We start from the raw sequence: 21,859 nt of genomic DNA on the forward strand, positions 1-21,859 counted from the left end.
CATTCTCACTGCCAGACCTTTGCATATGATGTCCCTCCTGCCTTAAACACTCCTGTCCCCACCTGCTGGCCAAACTAATTCCCCTCCCTGCGTCCTTTCATTTAGTTCTCAACTTATTCACCACTCTCATAAGGCAACTTCCCTGACTCCCCAGGCTGGGCCAGGCTCCTCTCCGGGGACTCACAAGGTGCCCTGGGCGTCTCCCTCCACCCTGTGTGTGAACGTCTGCTTCTTCCACTCGTCTGCTTCTTCCACTCGTCTGTGCAAGCCTTCAGGGCAGGGATGAAGCGCTCAACTTCGAAAATTGCTTTTGAAGGCTCTCTGGCCAGGGGAGACTACCGCATGGCCCTCTGTACACAGCACAGTTCTGGCATGCAGTAGGTTCTTAATAAATATTTATGATGGAAGGACAGAATCTGATACCCAACAAGCAACTGACTTTATTAAACTCCAGTTTCCTCTGCCCTGGGTGACAAGTGTTCTTCTTTCTCCCAGTAATGATCAGCTTTTACGCTCTAAGAATCATGACATGCTTCCCTGCAAATGGATCCTGGTTACACATGCTCTCCTCTCTAAGGGGTGGGGAAGGGCCACGTTCTGATCTTGGCTTCCTCTCCCAGTCCCGGGCAATGTGCTCCATTTACACATCTGAGAACCACATCTCTGAGAACACCTTCCCCACTTCTTTCTGACTAGCTAGGAGCCACCTCATCCAGGAAGCCTTCCCAGACTACTCTCAATGAGTTCTTTCCATGGTGCTCTCAGGCCCAGCCATATGAAGTGACTTTGAACAGACTTGCCCTTGTTTTGTTTGTAAATTGCTTAACCATGTTAGTCTCCAGGGAAAGGAACACATCTTCCCACAAGCCCCATGTACCTGGGCACAAAGAAAACACTCAGTAACACTTGTTGGTCTATCAGAAGACCAGTCATGGATAAGTTACCTCCACAACATAAACATGTTCAGAAATAGTTATTTACGAGCTCAACTTCATAAACAGAATCCCATTCTTCCCTGACTTCTGCCACATTGGAAGAGTGCTGGATGTCTCCTCTGCCCAACTGGCCTTTAGTGACACGGTTTCTCCTTCCCTCTGTCCCTGGACATCCTAACTACCCCACTGTCCCCGCCTCTCTGGCACAAAGCCAGTGATCCTTAAACCAATGCCTGTGTAACTCCACGAGTTACTATTTAAAGATTTGAGAGGTCTTTCTTTAAAGATGACCTCCTATTATAAGACTAGACCTCAAGGGCAAGAATTTATCTGTTTTGTTCACTTGTTATATTCCCAGCACCTAGAAAAAAGCCTGGTACATAGATGCTGCTCAAAAATATCTGTTGAGGGACTTTCCTGGAGGTCCAGTGCTTAAGGCGGCACGGGTTCGATCCCTGGTTGGGGAACTAAGATCCCACACGCTGCATGGCGTGGCCAAAAAAATAAAAAATATCTGTTGAATAAATTTCTTGATTAAATAAGACTATTAACTCTTTGACTATCTGTTTCACGGACTTTTAAAACATTTAATGATTGAATGAGAATCAAAATCTACAGTCTCTCAGCCAGGCCCGAGTGAGGTAGGCTGCTGGCTGTGGGGTTTTGTAAGCCAAATAGGAGTGCCCAGGAAGCACTGTCCTTTAGACACAACGCCAGCAGTATTAATCCCTTCCCCAAAGTCCCTCTCTTGTCCTCTACCCAGAGCTGTCCATAAGGCGGTTTCTGCAGCCTTTCCAAAGCTTTCATTTTTTTCTGGATGAGGAAAGGACTCCCACTCCAAAGGGAAATGCCTCTCAAAGAGGCATTTGAGAGGAAGAGGCTGGCCTCAGAGGCAGCAGCTGCTGTCCCAGCTGTCGCCTCCAACAGTGAGCAGTGGAATGAGGTTGGTTCTCCCACGGAAGGATGTCCCCACTGTGCTGCGGCTGGACCACCCCCCACCTGGCCCCCAACCCTTGTGGGGACAATCCCCACACACAAAAAGCTCATGAAATAGGCGCTGTTATGACCGCACTTTACAGACGAAGGAACTAAAGCATAGAGGCCTCGTCCCTGGTGTCTATGGCTGGTTCCATGGTGTGGTGGAAAGAACACTAGATTGAGAGTGAGAGGATATAGCCTCTGGTCCTGATGTCAGCTGCCAAGTCCTATGTGAGACTTTTAATCTCTCAGAGTATCTGTGTCAAGTGGCCATAATTATAACACCAGCCTACCCCACATATGGGGCATGAGAGCACTCGGTAAATTCATAAAATACGACACAAATGAGTGGCAACTGATGTTATTTAAGGGTACAACGGTCCTGGCGATTTCTCAGGTGTTTCCTTTAGGAGGAGGGAAGGGAAACCCCAGACAGAGGGAGGCACAACTAAAACTAGATACAGTTGTCCCTTAGTATCCACAGAAGGGTTGGTTCCAGGACCCCCCAGGGAAACCAAAATCTGCACATGTTCCAAGTCCCTTAGAACCAGCCCTGGGAATACACGGATTCAACCAACGTTGGATTCCATAGAATTCTGGATCTAAGGTTGGTTGAATCCGCGGATGCAGAAGCTGTGGATACAGAGGGCCAACTGTACTCTCTGCAGAGAAGGTGCCGCCGATGAAGGCGGTGATAGGACAGAGCTGCGGGGATCGGGGTCTGTGGAAAACAGCGGTGACATCAGTAATAAACGGGACTCGAAACAAATTTTAAAACCAAGCTAATTAAGTATACAAAATTATTTAGCACAGCTGCCAATCAACCAATTGTTATTAAAGGGGAAAAGGGATACAATGTGCAAAACTTAACACAGTATTTAAGTGAGGAGGTGGAGAGGATTCTTCACTTCAAACGTACTTTAATGCAGTGGATATTGCATATTTTAATTAACATTTTGTAAGTTGTTGAAAACACAACCACACACACTAGTAAGGTATCTTCAATGAGAACCAAATTTCTGTTTTCCGAAACATCCCCTAAAAGAAACAGCTTCACTTATTCAAGTACCTGCTGCTTTCCATCGACAGTTAATTGTGAGATGGAGGAGGTCAAATATTCTTTAGGCTAAGTTAGAGCCAGGCTTTGGGGACCTTCACAGAGGCCTGGGCAGGGGGCCGTCCACAGCATATGGAGCTGCCCCAAGACTGTGCCCCGCCCAAGCCCACCCCTGCAGGGCCTCCACCTCCACACCTGCAGTCCCAACCCGCAGGCCCACAAGGCCCCCACTACCAACCAGGCGGCAGGCAAAGCATATGGGAAGAGAAGGGGTACCACCCACTCCCACAAAAGCCCCTTTTGCTTTAGGACCTTCTAGCCTTTGGGACACCCAGCGATCAAGTCCGGTCACGCTGGAAACAGGCAGGAATGCGGGGAGAGCGGCCACCAGGAGGGAACACTTCCAAAATGCTGGCTCTGAGAAGAAGGAAAACCCCGATCTGAAAAAACTGAGGGACAGCAAAGCGTGGCCTGAAAGCAGTCAAAAAGAAACTGGAAGACTTTTTAAAAAGACTTTCCTCCAAAGAGAGTATCTCTGAAAAGGAACTGGGATTCCTGGTTGTCAGGAAGATTATTTCATCCTTTGCGGGGTGGAGCGGGGGCAGGAAGAGAGGTGTGCAGGCAGGAGGAGGAGGCAAGGCCAGGGACCCCGCGCAGGAAGGGAGCACCCAGAAAGAGCCCGCCCTACGTTCCCTCGGGGGTCCCAAACCCACTGCACACAAACCTAGGAGAAAAAGCAGGGGCAGCAAAACCCTCACAATAGGAGAGACCCTTCTGTACAGGGCAGAGGAGCTACAGGCCCAGGGGGTTGTCCCTAGGAATCAGGAATCCTCTTAAATCGCTAAATTGAAGAGATACCATTATTGAAACCAGCCACAACACCACAGAATAAATTCTCCTCCAAGATCCCAATCACCTTCAAACTAAGCACCAAGATCAAGGTCAGCTTCCCACTGGCAATAAAAGTGAGTCACCCTCACCTCTGCTGCTCCAAAGGACAGAGAAGGCTGTGTTTCCTCCCTGAAAACTGCCCTTTATGGGGAAGGTGGGCTCAGTCAAGGCAGCTAATCTGCACAGAGGAAGACCCCCAAGGGCCCCTCGGCAGCCCCAGGCTCCCACCTCTCCGAGAAATGCTGCCACTCATCTTTTAACTCCCCTGGGCTGATTTATTGGTTATTGGTAGGAGGGAGCTGGGAAGGTGACATTCAGTGTGGCAAGTTGGCCCTCGCTGAACGTTATGGCTCAATTCTGAGGTAAATCACTCTGGCCCAGAGAACTGACTCCACGTAGATTTACTAGTTTTAATATTTGTTTGGGGCATTGCAATTAATCGAAAGATGGCTTCTTCCAGTTATTGTTCTGAAATGTGGACCTTGGTCTCCGAGCACTCATTTTTATTGGGCATAATTATAATCATCTGTCTGGAGTCCTCATTCCCAGGGAGCAGAGCTCTCTACAGTTCCAGGCTCGCTTGAGATCCCAGCAACCAGGATCACTTCCTCTTGGGGAAACCCAAACAAGCTAAAGTCCCCTCTACATGTTAGCTTAGGACCCTATAATTTGCTAACCTTGCAGAGGTTATCAGATATGGCCCCGGGGGTTCTGGGGGCTGCAGGGAGAGAAGCCAAAGGACGAGTGGAAGATGCTGAGCATCCCCACGCCAGTTCCATCCGGCCTCCCTCGTTTCACATCAGGCCACCAGTGAACAGCATCGAGCAGTGGGTAAGAACATGAACTCTGGAGCCAGACTGCTAAATTCAATGCCTGCCTTTGCCACTTATTAGCTGTGTGACCTTAGGCAAGTTACTTAACCTCTCCGTTAACTCTGTCTCAATTTTCTCTAAAATGGGGATGATAATATTACCCATCCCACAGGGTTTTTATAAGGATTAAAATAGGTTGACAATTTAAAAGTACTTGGTACAGTGCATGGCACAAGTACTAGAAGAATTGATTTATCGGTAAAAGAACTGATTTATTGGTAAATTTATTGATTTATTGGTAAAGTTACTTGAAGAAAGAACCATGTGTTCTTGGAAATGTGAAGTTTGAAAACCATGTGAAGTTTGAAAACCATTATTCTACACCAGGGGTCTACAAACTTTCTGTAAAGTGCCAGAGAGTAAATATTTTAGGTTTTGTGGGCCATATGGTCCCTGCTGCGACCAGCAAAAGGCAACCACGGCTGTACATAAAGCAACAGGCGTGACTGTGCTCCGGTAAAATGTCACTTAGGAAAACAGGCATTGGGCTGGTTTGGTCGGCAGGCTGTAGTTTGCTGACCCCTGGACTGGATCGAACTCCCTGTTTCACAGATGAGGAAAACAGAGTGGGGAGCTCCAGGCCAGGGCACACTTTAAAATCAAGGGCCCCAGAAAGGGAAAGAGAAGTCAGCCCCACTGCATTCAGAGCAGACATGCTCACTCTGTGTTTCACCAGTGGAAAAGGACACCCTGAGAAAAAGTGACACTGAGGCCATTGCTGTCCATCTACCGTACAACCCTGGGCTCCCTGAAGGTGGGCACGGCGCGGGGTGTCTCCCTATTCATCTCTGCAGGCCGCTGGCAGCCAGTGCAGGCTTTTGCCACAGAGAGTTGCTCCAGGAAGGCCAGTAACTGTGGATAGCCCTGCCTGGGGACGACTCCCACTGCCAAGGCCAAGTGCCTGCACGCCTCTATTTCAGCAATTCTGGGAGTGATTGATTAAATGAAGATGCCCACATACCTGTGACAAGGGGAAGCCACTTTTTAAAGGACTAGAATATAAAACGGACATTTACTAACTATAACAGTGTTTAAATGATACAAACGGGGTTTTACAGGCATTTCTTTTTTCATCCCCCCATAAAAGACTGCAAGAAGATGAACTTTAAACATCCGTGAAGGCCTGCAAGAAGGAAGGACACTCCTCTCCTGTGAGACCAGTTCCTGTGCTTTAAAACATGGCCCCCAAATCTCTGACACCCCACCCATCAGGAAATAGGACCTATGTCCCTTCCTCTTGAATCTGGCCTGGGTGACTACTCCACGGATGGTGTATGGAAGAGACACCGAGGATTCCAGGCCAAGCCTTTGGGAAATCGCAGCTTCTCCTTCCTGTTTCCTGGGACGTTCACTTTTGGAACCCAGCCACATGCCTTGAGGAAGCCCAAGCAGACCCGTGGAGAAGCCCACACGGAGAAGAACCAACAGCCAGGACAACTCGCCAGCCTCAGGAATGAGCCATCTTGGAAGTGGATCTTCCAGCCTTCCAGATGGTTGAGCCATCTCAGCTGATACCACGTGGAGCAGACAGACGTGAGCTGTACCTATTGAGCCCTGCCCAAATGGCAGGCTCTTGAGCAGAATAAAGGATTATCACTGTTTAAGCCACTAAGTTTTAGGATGGTTTGTTACACAGCAATAGTAAGGAGAATAGGCTCCTTAATTTCAATCATTTGCTCAGGCTACAAAGCCACCTGCTCCCACAGATAACACAGCAAAATATTCTTTTGTTTGTTAGGATTTTGGGAGATGGGGTAGGAATGCAGACACCATATTTAATTTTCTGTTATATTAATAAAGGAATGTGATATTGTGATTTATAATAAGAACTATATTTTTGGTCTTCAACCATCCCGGACATATAGCACCTAAAACCCTTGGAATTTGTAAGAGCTTTAAAGGTGTCTTGATATTCATAACAAACCCCTTCCACCACAACTAGGTTTATGTTAATGAGGTGACCTTTGGAAACATAAGGATGGGGGCTGGCTGCCAGGGGAGCCAACCATGTGATTGGAGGGTAGAAAATTTCAGTCCCACCCCTGACGAGAGAGGGGCTGGAGATTGAATCGATATACGATGGTCAGTGATTTAATCAAGCATGTCTATGTAATGAAGCCTTCCTAAAATTCCCAAAAGATGGGGTTCAGAGAACTTCCAGGTTGGTGGACATCTGGAGATTTGGGGAGAGTGGTGTATTCCAGGAGGGCATGGAAACTCTGGGCCCTTTCTCCGTACCTTGCCCGACGCATCTCTTCCATTTGACTGTTCCTGAAATTAGTAATCTAACAGGTAAAATGCTTCTCTGAGTTCTGTGAGCTGCTCTACCAAATTAATAGGACCCAAGGAGCAGGGTCATTGAAAGCCAGTCAGAAGCATAGCATCTGAAGTTTGGGGGGGTGCGGGGGTTCTAGACGTAGGACTGAGCCCTTAACCTGTGGGATCTGATGCTGTCTCTAGGTAGGTAGTGTTAGAAGAATTGAGTTGAATTGTAGGACACCCAGCTGGTGTCAGAGAATTGCTTGGTGGTGTAGAAAACCCCCAGGTGGTGTAGAAAACCCCCATACACATCGTACTGGGAGCAGAACTGTGAAAAGCTAAGATATTTGGGGGGGAAGTAGAAAGAGAAAGTAGGTCTCAGGAGGATCTGAAGAAAGGACAAACATTTTTATTAAAAAAGAGAATTTTGAAATTGCATGAGCACATCAACAAATTTGAGAATGAGACCTCAGAGTCCCGATGTAGATGTAAGATGACAGGTGGGAGAAGTCCTGATTTCAAATATTCAAATGCATATCCTGATTTTGGGTTCAGAAAATAGGGTCACCATTGCTCACAGTATGGAAGAGAATATGCTGGCCTAAAGATGTTGAGTCTGGTGTTACAAGTGACTGCCTCAGCTTCAACATAACTCTTCTAGATAATCGGAATTTACTCAAATGCAGATAGTAAAACTTTGTCGGGTTCATAGGATGGGCTAGCTCTAAAATGCACCCCTTAGTTAACCTTAGACAAGAGTACTTATCACTGGTTGGAGAAAGGATGTCAGACAGAACATTCTTTATTGCAGCACATTTGATGCTAAGATGATCTTTCTGACAATTAAATATATTAACCTTCATTGTGCTGAAGTTTTTCAGGTGCCAATTAAGAAGTTTCTGGTCATCAAAATCCTGGATAATATAAGTTACTATTTAAAAGTCTAAATTTGCTTTTGAAAGAAACTGGACACTATATAAAAGGATTCTTTGCTTTACAACAATATTTACTTAGGTTGTCTTTAGGTGTCTTTAGGTGATGACCACCTTTCATGAATCCAAATTACAATCACATGTATAGAAGTTTTGTTTCTAAGTTTCAATACTTAGAAACCCGCATCTGTTACATGAAAAGAGGTAGCCTTGGGCTGAAATCGGTCATGTATTATTCAGAACTCACCCAGTGCCAAGTGACAGAAGCCCAACCCAAACTTGATTTTGGCAGCATTTCCCAAAATTCACCACCTTGGAGTTTTCTGTCATAGCTGGGTACCAGGTGTAATGTTATTATTGACTTTGTCTTGACTTTTTATTAAACTAAGCTTCCTGCTAAGCAATAATGAAATCACAAGTTCCATGTACTAGTTATGTTTTCTTTCTTTAATGCACATTTAAATGAATACGCAGCTTTAAATTGTTAACTTGTTCCTAGATACTCGACTGAAAATCAGCCTATACTCCCCATCAGTGGTCTGAATGCCGTACTTTAAGGCAGAGAAAGGAGGTTTACTGAATGGAGAACCAGCCCTTAATTTGTTTTCTCACTGATGAGTGTGGTATGTGACCTTGGCCAAGTCACCTAGTTCTTCTTGCTTCAATGCCCCCATTAGAAGAAGTGCATTAGCCCTGCCCACTCCCACTCCTCATAAGAGCACCGGGGGGTAATAACCCCCGGTTTTGCTGACAACCGCCCATCCATAGCGGTCAGGGTACTCAAGGTGTCCTCAGCCACTGGGATCTGAAGGCCTCTTCCTGGCCATCTGAATGCTAGAGCCAGAGAGCTTCGGCTTCCTAGATCTATGGAGGTCATGAGCAGGCAGCTGAGTAACTGGGAACTTTCAAAGACACTCACCTGCTTTTCTGGTTTTAAAATCTATTACAGATACATTAAGTAAACTTAGCTCTAATGAGGTAACTAAAATCATTAAAACCCTGTGGGGATAAACCAGGGGCTGGGTTGCCAGAGGATCAAAAACCAGGGCCCTGAGATTGTCCACAAGCAGCCTGGCCAACCTCATCCTTGTTCTTACCGCTCTGTTTTCAGTCTCCAGAATCCTAGAACGAGGCCACCACCCTCTCCTCACCCTCACCATCACCTGCCATCTACCTGGGTCTCATGGGAAATGGAAACAAGATAAGGCGAAAGACGCAGAGGTCTTTGGCTCAACATGGGATCTTTTAAGGTGTGCTGCCCCCGGGGTTGGTTTCTCTCTGGCATGAATGAGACTGCAGTCAACCTAGAGGAAGAAAGCACATCATATCACTTACCATCAACCCTTTCCCCATACCCTTTGGCTGATATAACTCAAAGCCCACATCCTTAAAAGACCTAGAAAGGTATCTGGCACAGGGTGGGGATAATTTCTACCTTATTGAAAAAATTAATTTTATAGGGAAGGAGCAAACTGTCAAACCATAGGTCCAAATGGTCACATCAGGCAGATCTAGAGCTGCTACCTCAGGTGTGGGCAAATGCCGAATTATATTATAAGAAATTATTTTATAAAAAAAATATATCTCAATAAAGCTGATACATCCCCAAATGAATAAGTAAAATCACAATGAAACTTGGTGAGGTAAACAATCATTGCTTACCTAACCATGATCCCCCTCTCCACCTCCTCGCAAGCAGTTCTCCCTCTTCCTATAGATGAGGCAGAAAACACCAAAACTTGCTTTATCAGCCTCCATGGTGAGGTACAACCCATTTCTCTTCAATGGAACTTGAGAGTAAATTCTAGCAGGGGGATTCTGGGCAAGGTTTTCATGCCTGATACATTAAGACACAAGGATGGTACAGCCTCTGTGGAAAATGGTATGGAGGTTTCACAAAAAAACTAAAAATAGAACCACCAAGTGACCCAGCAGTTCCACTCCTGACTATATACCTGAAAAAAACAAAAACACTAATTTGAAAGATACAGGCACCCCAATGTTCATAGCAATATTATTTACAATTGCCAAGATGTGGAAGCAACCTAAGTGTCCATCAACAGATGAATGGATAAAGAAGATGTGGCATACACACACACACAGACACACACACACACACACACACACACAATGGAATACTACTCAGCCATAAAAAAGAATGAAATTTTGCCACTTGCAGCAACATGGATGGACTTGGAAAGACAAATACTGTATGATATCACTTATATTGGAATCTAAAAAATACAGCAAACCAGTGAATATAACACAAAAGAAGCAGACTCACAGATATAGAGAACAAACTAGTAGTTACCAGTGGAGAGAGGGAAGTGGGGAAGGGCACTATAGGGACAGGGGATTAAAAGGTACAAACTATTATGTATAAAACAAATTAAAGGATATGTTGTACAACGTGGGGAATATAGCCAATATTTTTAATAACTATAAATGGAATATAACCTTTAAAAATTGTAAATCACTATATTGTATACCTGTAACTTATATAATACTGTATATCAACTATACTTCAATTAGAAAAAAAAATTTTTTTAAGACACAAGGAGAAACCCACCTTCCTGCCTGCCTTCCAATACAGTTACGTGAGAATGTGATGTGTGGAGCAGTGGGAGCCATGCTGTGACCATGAGGGGTCAAGCCTGAGCCAGAGGCCAATGTGCTGTAAATGGTTGCCTGGAAGGTTAGAATGAGTCCTTAAAATTATCACTGACCCACTGAATTAATCAACTTTAGAACCCCTACATTCAGACTTCTGGCTAGATAAGTCTACAAACATCTTGTTTTTTAAGCCACTGTTAGTCCAGCGTTCTTTTACCTGTAGCCAATAACATCCTACAAACCAGGTGGTTTTCATCTCCCCAAACTTCCATCTCCAACCCCAAAACTGAGATCATAGTGAGATATAAGATAGAACCTTGTGGCTGTAAACTGAGACCCATCAGAGTTCTTAGTCCACAGTCCCCACAGATAAAGCTTTCCTCTCTAGCCCCAGAAAAACAGGAAACAGATGCCAGTTTCTCTTGCAGCCAAGCCCCTCCCCTCCATCAGGCCTACGTGCATCCTGTAGTACAAAGGACTGATGACAGTGTCAGGTATGACCCACATGCATTCACCCTCCCTGGCTCATGTGGCCATAAGCCCCCATTCGCCCAGGACAGTCCCACTTTATATCTGTGTCCTGGCATGATTATGAATGGCACTCCCTGTCACTCTCAAAAGTGCCTCCATTTGGACAAAAAATTATAGTCATCCTACTTCTGGCTGCCTCAGCACACTTTTCTTTCTCTTTACCCAGTACTTCCCACACCACACAAACGAGGCCATTCTGTCTTCCCCACCAAGATGAAGACAGGAAGTAGGGACCCTGCCAGGTTCGTCTGAATTCCTCCGACCCACAGCAGGCATCTGATGCATGTCCGCTAAACCAAACCAAATGTTAACGGAGGTAACAGGCTTAAGGTAAAAGGTTTGAGGCAAACCAGTAGAATGTGAGCATGAAGAACAATTTTTGGAAGGAGAAGAGGAGAAACTGGGTACTTTCCCAGAATCCCTGACCTTCACCACTGGGCCCTGTCAGGATCGCACATCCGTGTATCCAGCTGGCTGATGCAACCTCGCGACAAAGGCAACTCGTGCTCCTCATAACACAACACGGCACCTGTTAAATATATGAACCCCACAGATGCCAGCCAACCTGTGAATGCAAAGGAGCGGAAAGTCTTTTGCTTCCTCAAAGAGCCCGGGGCACTGCAGACAGACACCAGTGGGACTTCTGGACCACACATGTAGGGGCCATCCAAAGCCACAACAGGTCTAAGGTTTCAAGTTTCCAGAGGAGATTCTTCCCCACCCCAAATCCAGGCCAAGACAGACAAGCTCCCCCTTGCATGCAAGCTCTGCCTTGCATGCTGGGAAAAACACTGTCATTGTCAACACCGTCCTGTTTGGTGACACATCAAGATGTGGATTGTCCAGCAGGCCACTTTCTTGATCTCATGATTCAGACTTGTAAGCATCTCAGCAAATGACCCATGAATACGGCAAAGGCCTGTGGGTTCTCAGCTCGTGGTGAGATCATGACATTGCCTACCCCAGAGGAAGGCCCTATAAGGGAACAGCATGGGGAATGCCTGCCCCACCCACTCCCGGATAGAACCACACACATTCTTTCTGAATAACTTTAGGGCTCAATTGTCACAACTACAGTAAGGCATATCCACGGCTCTGCTGCCCTTTCTCTCTCCCTCACAGAAGTTACTTTTATTTAGTAACACATACCGACAACACCTAGCACTGCACCCGGTACCTAACAGACACTCAATAAACGTCAGCTCCCTGCATCAGATTCCTGAGTCACTCATTTACAAACTGAAATGTATTCTGGGTGCTGGAGGAAGGAACTTGCTTCTCTAGTCGGAATCTGAAAAGCACTGAGCCAAAGCTTCTCAGAACTTCTGCATCACAGCCAGCTCAGCAAACCTTACATCTCGTCTTCAAAATCTCCCTCTTTGCTAAGGAAGTTAGGATGGAAGTTGGCTGGATTCTCACAGAATCTTAGCTCGACAAATTAAGGCCCTTCCAGCAAAAGCGACCAAGATGGTGAAAGGCCTCCAAAGCATCTCTCACCAGAGCCCATGGCCGAAGGGGCGATGGGTGGAAATAGCCGGGCAGTGCCTGAGGCTCACAGGAGGCCTTCCAGCTGCAAAAGCCTTCTAATGAGGGAAGGCACTGCCTCGTCAAGCCACATACTCCCGGCCACGGGAAGCCTCTGAGCAAGTGCTGGTGGAGACAGCTGGCTGACCTCACCCCACACCCCAAACAACAAACTCCTTGAAATGCGAGGAACTCAAGCCTCTGGGCTTAGGGCAGATGATGCGGCGCACAGTCTGGTGGGACCAGGAGCAGCTGGAATCTGCACAGGCCACCCTGAGGAGGAACCTGGACAGAAGGCTTGTCTGTAAAGACCTGGCCTGAGTCAACAGCGGGGGAGAACGTCTCACCTTCCTGGACAGGCTCGTCTGCAGGCTTCTGCTGAGAGATGAAGCCCTCGGGCAGGTGCAGCCTTTCTCCGCAGCCTTTCTCCACAGCCATGCACACGCCCTCAGCAGTGTATAAGTGTCATGAAGGCCCTTTTCAAAGGTTCCCGCCAAGGCCTCTTTCTCCTCCTCCTCACTCAGCACCCCCCATCTCCCCCGGGTCCTGCAGCATCTCTCCAAGGTGGAGACCCAAGTCAGTGAAGGGTGAAGAACCCCAGAATCTTCCCGGCACTCATGAGATCCTGGAGCCCACAGGCAGGAAGACCCTGGCCCCCGAAGGCTTTATGTGCTAATTCCCTGGGGACTTCTGGACTACACATGTAGTGGTCATCCAAGGCCACAACAGGCCTGAGGTTTCGAGTTTCTAGGGAAGATTCTTCCCCACCCCAAATCCAGGCCAAGACAGACAAGCTCCCCCTCTCCCGCTTCCATGCCACTGGGCGGACGTCTATTCCATCCTCTCTCCAAGCCTGCTCACCTTTGCAGGGGCCCGTTTCAGGCAGGGCCCTCCATGCCAACTCCCAGTCTCACCTCGGACCCTGGAGGAGGCATTGTTAAGGGCTCAGCTGCCTTTGGTTCTGAGACCCCTCAACACGCCCACAGCCAAACCCACCCCCAGGCCTGGCCTAGCATCAGTGCAAGCTTACTGTCCTCGCTCACTTTTGAGTTCCCTGGGGATTTCTCTTACATTCGACAAGCTCAGCCCTTCTTTGAAAGGATGCTAGTTATATTTCATACAGCATTTCTAGGTGCTTGGTAGTTGGAAGGTTTTCGAGATTTTTACTCCACTATGGTACTAAAAATATTCCAAATCAGTGTTGGAATCCCCTCTTTGGACTTGTTCACGGGAACCTTCTCTGGCTGACCTCACCCCACACCCCAAACAACAAACTCTGGCCACATCCCTGCAGATCCAGATACGTAGGATGAACACCTGCTATGTAGGTCCGAGCATTAAAAAATGAAAAGGTTGGCACTCTGCCCAAAACACAGCAGCCCTGTAAAAATGCGGCATGGCAGGAAGAGAAGTACCAGCAGGCCTCTTCCATTTAATGTGCAGCCCACTATTTGCCCAGGTTATTACAGATTTTTAGTGGTTTCATATGTCCACATCTTGTCTCCCAACTAGACTGCCTTCTCCTGGGCAGAGGTCCAGGTCTCCCCTGCCCTTTACTTACGCCCTGAGGGCCTGGGAAGGGCTCTACCAACCAGGGATGTTAAAAATGACAAGGCCTCTCCCCTAACTCACTCTAAGGCTTCCAGCTGAAGCGCGCTCTTGGCTGTCGCTGGATTCTGCCAGCTGGGCCTCCAGCATGACACAGCATCCCCGCCTGGCTTCCCTGACGACAGCGGCCCAGCGTGACAAAGGATTCTCTGACAATGGGAGGAAGAGGTCTTCTTATTGTCTACAGCAGTCCCCACGGCAGTCACGTTCAGCAGCAGACCATTCCCCACTCCCAGAACTGGAGCTCCTGCCCACACCTCCTCCCCAGGCTTCTACCATGCACGCTGTATTGTCTGGAAGACAGCTCCACTGGACTATCCTACCAGCAATTCAAACTCACCACGGCTAACATTAAACTCACCACAATCCTTCTCACCCCCACCAGAGCAGACCTGCTCCAGCCACCAGAAGGGCACTGCCCAGTAAAGGCCGCCATCCACTGAGTCCACAAGGCCAGAAACCTGGGAGTCAGTGGGACTCCTCCCTTATCCCCCAAAGCTAAGCAATCATGGCCGACTTTACTCCCCAAACGTTTTTAATACGTGGCCTTCCCTCCTCCGCATATGTCTCATCCCCTGGGACCTGAATACTGCACGGAGCTCGTTGTTGCCTCATCAGCCCAGAGGTTGCCTGGCTCCCGGTCATGCTCCCTTCTGGCCCACGGCCGAGTGCCTTGACTCTGCTTAAAGCCCTGTCCTCCGTGCCGAAATGCGACGTCCTCAGCCAGGCTCACAAGCTCCTCAGAGAGGGGCTCTGTATGCCTCTCGGCCTTGTGCTTGACTTCCCTGCGGCAGTCCCTTCCTCCACCAGGCAGCCTCGGGCCTCTACGCCTTTGCGCCCACATTCCCTCCCCCTGAAGGTCCTTCTCCTGTCTCTTCTCCTGGCTAATTCCTTTTCATACATTCAGATTCAGCTCCTGCATCATCTCCCTTAGGAAGCCCTCTCTGATCTCTGAGGCTAGAACAGGTGGCCCTTGTCTGGAAGGCAACTTTCTCCACCACTGCGCTCACCACACATGCTGAATTTAACTGTTTAAGAGTCTGCCTCTCCCGCGAGACAGTGGGTTCTTTGAAGGCAGGAGGGCTGTGCCTGTTCGCGGTTGCAGCCCCAGGGCGGAGCACAGAGCTGGCCAGAGAAAGATCCCAGTCACTATGAGAAGCCCCGTCTGACTGCAGGGTCCACCCAACCTCCTTGGTCAGCTCCACCCAGGACCAAGCACGCACAATTTCCCCTTCACCCTTTTTGGGCCATGGTCCCAGCTGAAAACCTCTGCCAGGTCTGTCACAACCCCAGACCTACCCTCAAATTCACCTCTTTCATGAAATCATCCCAAACTGGCCCCAGTCCACATATCACTGTTATGATAACTGCCTCCTGTACTTTATCCATCCCACCCCCGGGTAAGTTAGCACTTAGGTCTGGCTCCATGGTTGGACGTAAGCCAGCAGTGGATATCATGAAGAAGGAGCTCCAGAAAAAAAAGAAAAAAAAGAAGAAGCTCCAAAAAGTTCGAGGTCCACCACTCATAAAAGTGTAATGATGATGTGCTGTGGTGGACCACGTCAACTCAGGACACCAGATTTGAAACCTGAAGACTTGGGGTCAGATCCCTGCTCTACTACTTACTTGTGACTGCGGCATGGCACTAACCATGGAGGCTCAGTTTCCCCATCTGCAAAATGGGAATAACAACAACAGCCTCAAAGGGCTATTATAAAAAGCAGATGAAATAATTTGTGTGAAATAGTTCATAAACTGCAAAGCCAAATCAGGTGTAAGGTATTATGCTAGTCTCCAGTGCCAACCAACCCCCTATCCAACTCCACTACCCCCCACACCCAGTAGTTCTTCTCCTTACTTGAGTCAGGTAAGAATCAAATGAAATATGTGGATCCTCCTCCTAGAAAAATGCATGTACATAACAGCTTTGCAAACACTTTCAGGAGGTTCCTGAGGACACTGCCATCGAAAGGGAAAGCCACAGACCAAACTTAAGAGCATTGGAAGGCCCCAAGCATAGGCCTCTCTCCCAAATATATGCTCTCATCCAGATTCCTGGGGGCCAAAGATGAAAGATAGGGCAATGAAGGCCAGGCTTGAAGGAAAGCAATCTCAAGACTAAAAGATGAATTCCTAGGCCTTTCCTGGAACCAAAGGGGGAAAAAAAAAAAGATGCAGAGTTTTCACTCTTTGGGAAGTAAGAACCCCACTTTTTTTCAGGAAGCATCACAGTACAGAGAAAGAAGATTAAATAAGGCCTCAAATTTTAGAAGTTCATGTTCCACTCTGCCAAGGGCTCCCTGTGACTTTGGGCAAGTCATTTCACCTCTCTGGGCCTTGGGGTCTTCAGCTCATCAACAAGGCCCTTCCCAGCTCTGGGTGCCTAGATCTGAGGGTGTGTCTGTTCTCACTCTGTTCTGAACCACAGCTCTGGCCGAGGATTAATTCAGAAACAACAGGCAGCTGTCAATAGTCAGCATGGGGGTAATTCTGAGAGAAGACCACCATCACAGCAGTGCCCTAAGTTAAACTGCACGCAGGAGGAGGCAGGAGGGCACAAGAGCAAAGCCTGAATGTTAGCAGCTGAGCTCAGGTGACCAACGAGTCAGCAGTGAGGCCCAGAGGTAGAGGATCCCCCTCAAAGAGAACACCAAAAGGGGCTGTCACATTATTGGGTAAGCTATGCAGAAATGCCATCAGGTTTGGAGAATTGCTCAAAACTGCAATTTGCCCGTCTGTTTTGTACCTCCTGTTCTTTCTCTGGGCTCAGGATTCTCTCCCCATCCTAACCACCACCTCCTGCTTCCTCCTTCATCATGTGAACTGCAAACAACAGCACCTTAAAACAAGGGCAGTGAATGCAGGGGACACGGGTTCGAGTCCTGGTCCAGGAAGATCCCACATGCCGCGGAGCAACTGAGCCCATGCGCCACAACTACTGAAACCCGCGCACCTAGAGCCCATGCTCCGCAACAAGAGAAGCCACCTCAACAAGAAGCCCGCGCACTGCAACAAAGAGTAGCCCCCACTCGCCACAACTAGAGAAAGCCCGCACGCAGCAACGAAGACCCAACACAGCCAAAAATAAATAAATAAATGAAATTTATTAAAAAAAAAAAAAAAAAAACAAGGGCAGTGGACCCCAAAACTGAGATGAAATTGGAAAACAGTGTCAAGGACACGGGAAGTGAGTTGGAGAATGAATAGATTAAAAAGCAGACTCATATTAGAACATATCCATAGACCTGTGAGACAGAAACTACTAAACTCAGGCAAGGCCTGACTGAGACCTTGACCAAAGCCACTGAAGACAGCCTATCACAGCCCATCACTGTCCAGCAGAGCTGGGGCAGGAGCACAGAGAACAACTTGTCAGTTCCTCATTGCTCAGCAGACTAACCTGTTGGTTGGCTTCAGGGTCATCTTCCACGAGCTGCCTAACTTCTACAGAAGGACAGACCTCCAGGGCTCACCTGGGAGGTTCCAAATAGTTTGAAGTTCATAGGAACAGGGCTCTTCTTCCTCTGTTGCTTCCTTCTGCATTTGCTGTAGCACAGGGACTGGCATTATGAGTCCCTTGCAACCAACATATGTGAAATTGACTAAGTCCCAGGGCGAGTGCTTTAAAATATTTATGATTTGTTCCCTCCTGCAGGCTCTGAATCATCCATTTTTTGCACTGCAAATTAGCTGTTTCTGCTATCCTATCTTTGTGTGCCCCAAACACAGCAGAGAATCTAGCCTGCTAGATGTCGGAAGGTGCTCAACAAACATTTGCTGGACTTAAAATCTTACATTTATCTCCACAGCTAGAAAATGTTTTTGCCAAGCAGGGCCACTATGTTAAATTTTCTTTGTATGCACTTCAACATACACAAACATGTTGGTGTTCAATACATATTTGTGAATGAATTGCTGATTATCTGACCAAACCTAATAACCCTCCAGGTTGCGTCTGAGAACCTTCATGTGTGCAAACTCTGAAAAATACATACAGTTATGTAGGAGCTCTTTGTTCTTTTCAAGGCTTCCTCAAACCTGGAGATGGAGGGGGCAGGGACCTGGGTGGTTTCTCAGGAGCTATACTTTAAACGCATGGTTTTGGAACCAGTAAGTAAAGAATAAACCTTAGATTCAGTAAAGACCCCATGAACACACCCATATGAACACAGGCATGTGTTGCAGAAACATATATCCATATGTATTTATTACATGCAGGTATACATACTGCATGTATCAAAGCTGACGATCATTCACCAACAGTAAATTATCAGATGAGTGATAACAGCAATGCAGACTTCTGTTTTTTAATACTTATTCTCATTAGGACTGGTAGCAAACGAAGTGTTTTTTGACAAAGAATATATACCATAATTTACTCCCTTTCTTGGGTTCAGTATTTCTTGAGGTGCCAAGACCTACACTTTAAAAAAAAAAAAAAAAAGGTGGTCACTATTTAAATTAAAAGCCATAGTCTGAGAAGTGAAATCACAGAAAGGCCTCAGGCAAGTCACATCAGTTTTTGAGCCTCAATGTGCTATTCTGTAAAATGGGGTTAATATCCCCCTACCTCATGGGACCATCTTAATAAATGCGATGATGGGGTGGGGGACTGCTCAGTAAAGTCATACAAACATATTGTTATTCTAGCAATCTGTTAATCACTGATGACACTGTATCCCAGAATGCGTTACAAAATTACTGCTCCAAGCGCACATTATCCAAGACAGACACTTGACACAGCAGATGAGTTGATCTGTGTGTAAATCGAATCCTGTTTCAAATACTCTAAGGGCGTGTATCCTGTGAGGGACTGGACATCTAACGTCTGCTCGGTGCGTTCTGTTCCACTATGATTGGGTTTTCTCGCACTCCAGGCAATTTTCTCACGCGGTCCCAGCATGCTCGTAGCCGGGATCCCTGAGGTTTACGGCCCAGACCCGGAGCTGGACAGGAGGAAACAGGCCGGACAGCCTGCGGCCCCTCCCCGCCCTCTGGGCGGCTCCTTCCTCTCTCCTCCAGCTCGGGCAGGCAGCGGCGCTCGTGCTGTGTCACTTTCGCCATCGGGAGCCTCCAGCCGCCGCGGAGCCCGCAGCTCCAGCGGCTTCCTCCCTTTGCGCGCGGGCCCCTAGCCTGGGAGATAATCCCCGGCCGCAGAGACCCAGCGCCGAGCGGACAGAGCCGGCAAAGGCATGCGGCCGGCTGGGCACCCGGCAGCGGCGCAGGAGGCAGCGCGGGGCTGGGCCCGGGGCCGGTCAGGCCGGACAGCCTTTGGCCCCCACTATCTCCAGGTCGAAAAATTGGGACGGGGTGCGCAGAGCGCGCTAATTCTCTCCAGGATCTGCGAAGGCAGCGGCAGGCGCGGGCACGGGCACCCACAGAGCGCCCCCGGCCAAGGGTCAACCGAGGGGCGTGGGGGGGGGGCAACGCGCGAGCGCCCGCGGCTCCTCCAGGCCCAGCCAGACCAGCCCCTGGCGCCACCGAGTAGGTGGACAGTCTGCCGGGTCAGGGGGGCGTCGGGGACGCGAAGGGAGGGTTACGCAACCCCAAGGTCTCCCCGGGCCCCCAGCCGCACGGCCCCCCTCTCCAAGTAACCCTGGCGCGAGCGCGGACACACACACCACTACGAGCCCTGGCGGGACCGATACCCCAGGCGATCTGGGCCCAAGCGCGTCCCCACGACGCCGCGGTCTGCGGTCCCCGCCCCCCCACACACGCCAGAGCCGTGTGTACACACACAAACAGCTGGGCGCGGGAGGCGACGCCTCACCCCCCGGGTGGGGATGCACACCGCGCCGCCAGCCACCCCTCCCCTTTACACGCCGCAGCCCCCTCTCTGTTCACACCTGCCCCCAAACCCCAACCCTGAAAACTCCACGAAACCAAACAGCCAACGCCGCCCACAGGAGGGGCTCAGACTCCCGACTGTCATTTAACGTCAATGGAGAGACGTACCCAACTCAGATGCGCGGTCCCCGGGACGCCTCCCTCAGATGCACCCAGGCTCCAGCACCCGGCCCTCAGGGGCAGCACAGCTCCGCCGCAGACAAGCCACCGCCCCCCCTGCCCGGCGCCCACCCCCACTCCCCCCCACCACGGCCGGCGTCCGGGACAGTCACCTGCTCGCTGAAGGACCCGAGCCGGAACCCGGGTCACCAGCCACTGCGAGCTGGCTTTTCAGAGCCTGTCAACTTAACCCTGGCTCCGCCGGACGGATCCGTTCCCCAGGCCCAATTACACCGCGGCGACAGGAATGAATAATAATAATAATTTTTTTTAAGGCCAACAGAATCACCGCCGTGGGGAATGTCCAAAGCCGCGACCTCAGTGGATCTACCGATTCGGGTTCCTCCTCTGCTCCCGCCCCCCGCGGCCCGCGGGCTCACCGTGGACGGAGGGAGGGTGCAGCCTGTCTAGACGACAGACATCCCCGCGCCCGCGGGGACGGGCGCGCACACACACACGCGGCCGCCACAGACACAATCAGTCACCAGAGGAGGGAGGGGCGGCGTGGAGATACTCTCTCGGGGTCCCTCCGGGAGCCGCCACCCTACCTCAGCGGAGCACGGTCAGAACAGCTGCAAGTTTGGCCGGTACTAAACCAACTGCTTGATGCAGCAAATGCGGGCTTCAAAACAAAAGAGAGGAATCAAGCTCGCTCTCTTCCTCCCCCCGGGTCGGAATCTGGCACATGACAGCGGCTACACCGCGCGGCTCCAACGCGAGCCGGGCTCCAGCCGTGCGCCCCCCAAGAACCCCCCTCCTCACTGGAGCTCCAGAGCTACGGCTCCCCTACCGGCGGGGAACCCGGCAAGGAAGGGGCAAACCTCGGGAGGGGGCGAGATCGTGGAGTGCGGTCCTCGACAGAAGCAGGGAAGGTGGATGGGCGCCGACTCCTGGCTGCCCCAGGCGCAGGGAGGGGGGAAGGGGGCTAATTGTTTGGGTCGGTTTTCCCGGATTTATCTATAAGCACGCACACGTCACGCAGCCCTCCTCGCGGGTCCCCGAATCGATCGGCAATCAGAGATGACTAAAAGAGGGGGGCGGACGGGGGGATGCTCACCTCGGGGTTCCTCTGGCCGCCGCTCCGAGCCCTAGTCGGGGGGTGGGGGAAGGGGGCAGGGAAGGAGAAGGGAGGGAGGAGGCTCGGGAGAGCCGACTCCAGCCTCGAGTTCCGCGCGTCCCGGCTGCGGAGGGGCTCCGGCGCCCCAGCGCACAAACCCAGCCGACAGGGGAGGGAGGGAGGGGAGGGAAAGAGGGAGGGAGGGGCGGGTGGGGGAGAGGGAGTAGAGGAACGAAAAAAAAAAAAAAAATGATCCCCGCTCTGACACAGGGAAAGAGAATGTAGGAGAGTGACGTCCAGGCCCCGCCCTCCCCTCCGGCCACGTGCAAAGACTTGAAAGGAAAGAGGGCGGCGGGAGGCCTGATGGGTAATGTAGTTCGCCTTTCTTTACCGGGATGGCGGGCCCTGGAGAACGGGGCGCCGCCGGGACGCCGGGGATATGCCTGAGCAGCAGAAACAGCCTGTCTGGCCACGCCGAAACCCAACGCCCAACGCCCGTTCCCCTCCCCGCAACGTGCTGGCGCAGCCCTGGTTGGGGACCTCCGCGTGGGGAGAATTGGGGGCTTAGGCGAGATCCAGGCTTGGAGGGAAACATT

General features: G+C 49.8%; 1 protein-coding gene across 8 annotated transcripts in view; it reads right to left on the minus strand.

Annotated features, from left to right (window-relative positions):
• The window catches only part of CTIF (cap binding complex dependent translation initiation factor), a 305,014-nt gene extending 283,549 nt beyond the window's left edge, over window positions 1-21,465 (minus strand). Inside the window, exon 1 of one of the 8 annotated variants that reach the window (XM_007197213.3) lies at window positions 21,264-21,465. Coding sequence is in view for 3 of the 8 variants with exons in the window: in XM_057526380.1 (XP_057382363.1) it covers window positions 14,562-14,636 (75 nt within the window). In the remaining 5 variants the exon portion in view is untranslated. Of the gene's footprint in view, window positions 1-14,561; window positions 14,653-20,155; window positions 20,179-20,319; window positions 20,459-20,586; window positions 20,641-21,263 lie in introns of those variants that run through there. The other 7 variants (XM_057526382.1, XM_057526381.1, XM_057526384.1 and 4 more) reach the window with 7 other exon arrangements.
• Window positions 21,466-21,859: the final 394 nt, after the last annotated feature.

The sequence above is a fragment of the Balaenoptera acutorostrata genome, chromosome 13 (genome assembly GCF_949987535.1).
Source record: "Balaenoptera acutorostrata chromosome 13, mBalAcu1.1, whole genome shotgun sequence".
Lineage (NCBI taxonomy): Eukaryota > Metazoa > Chordata > Mammalia > Artiodactyla > Balaenopteridae > Balaenoptera > Balaenoptera acutorostrata.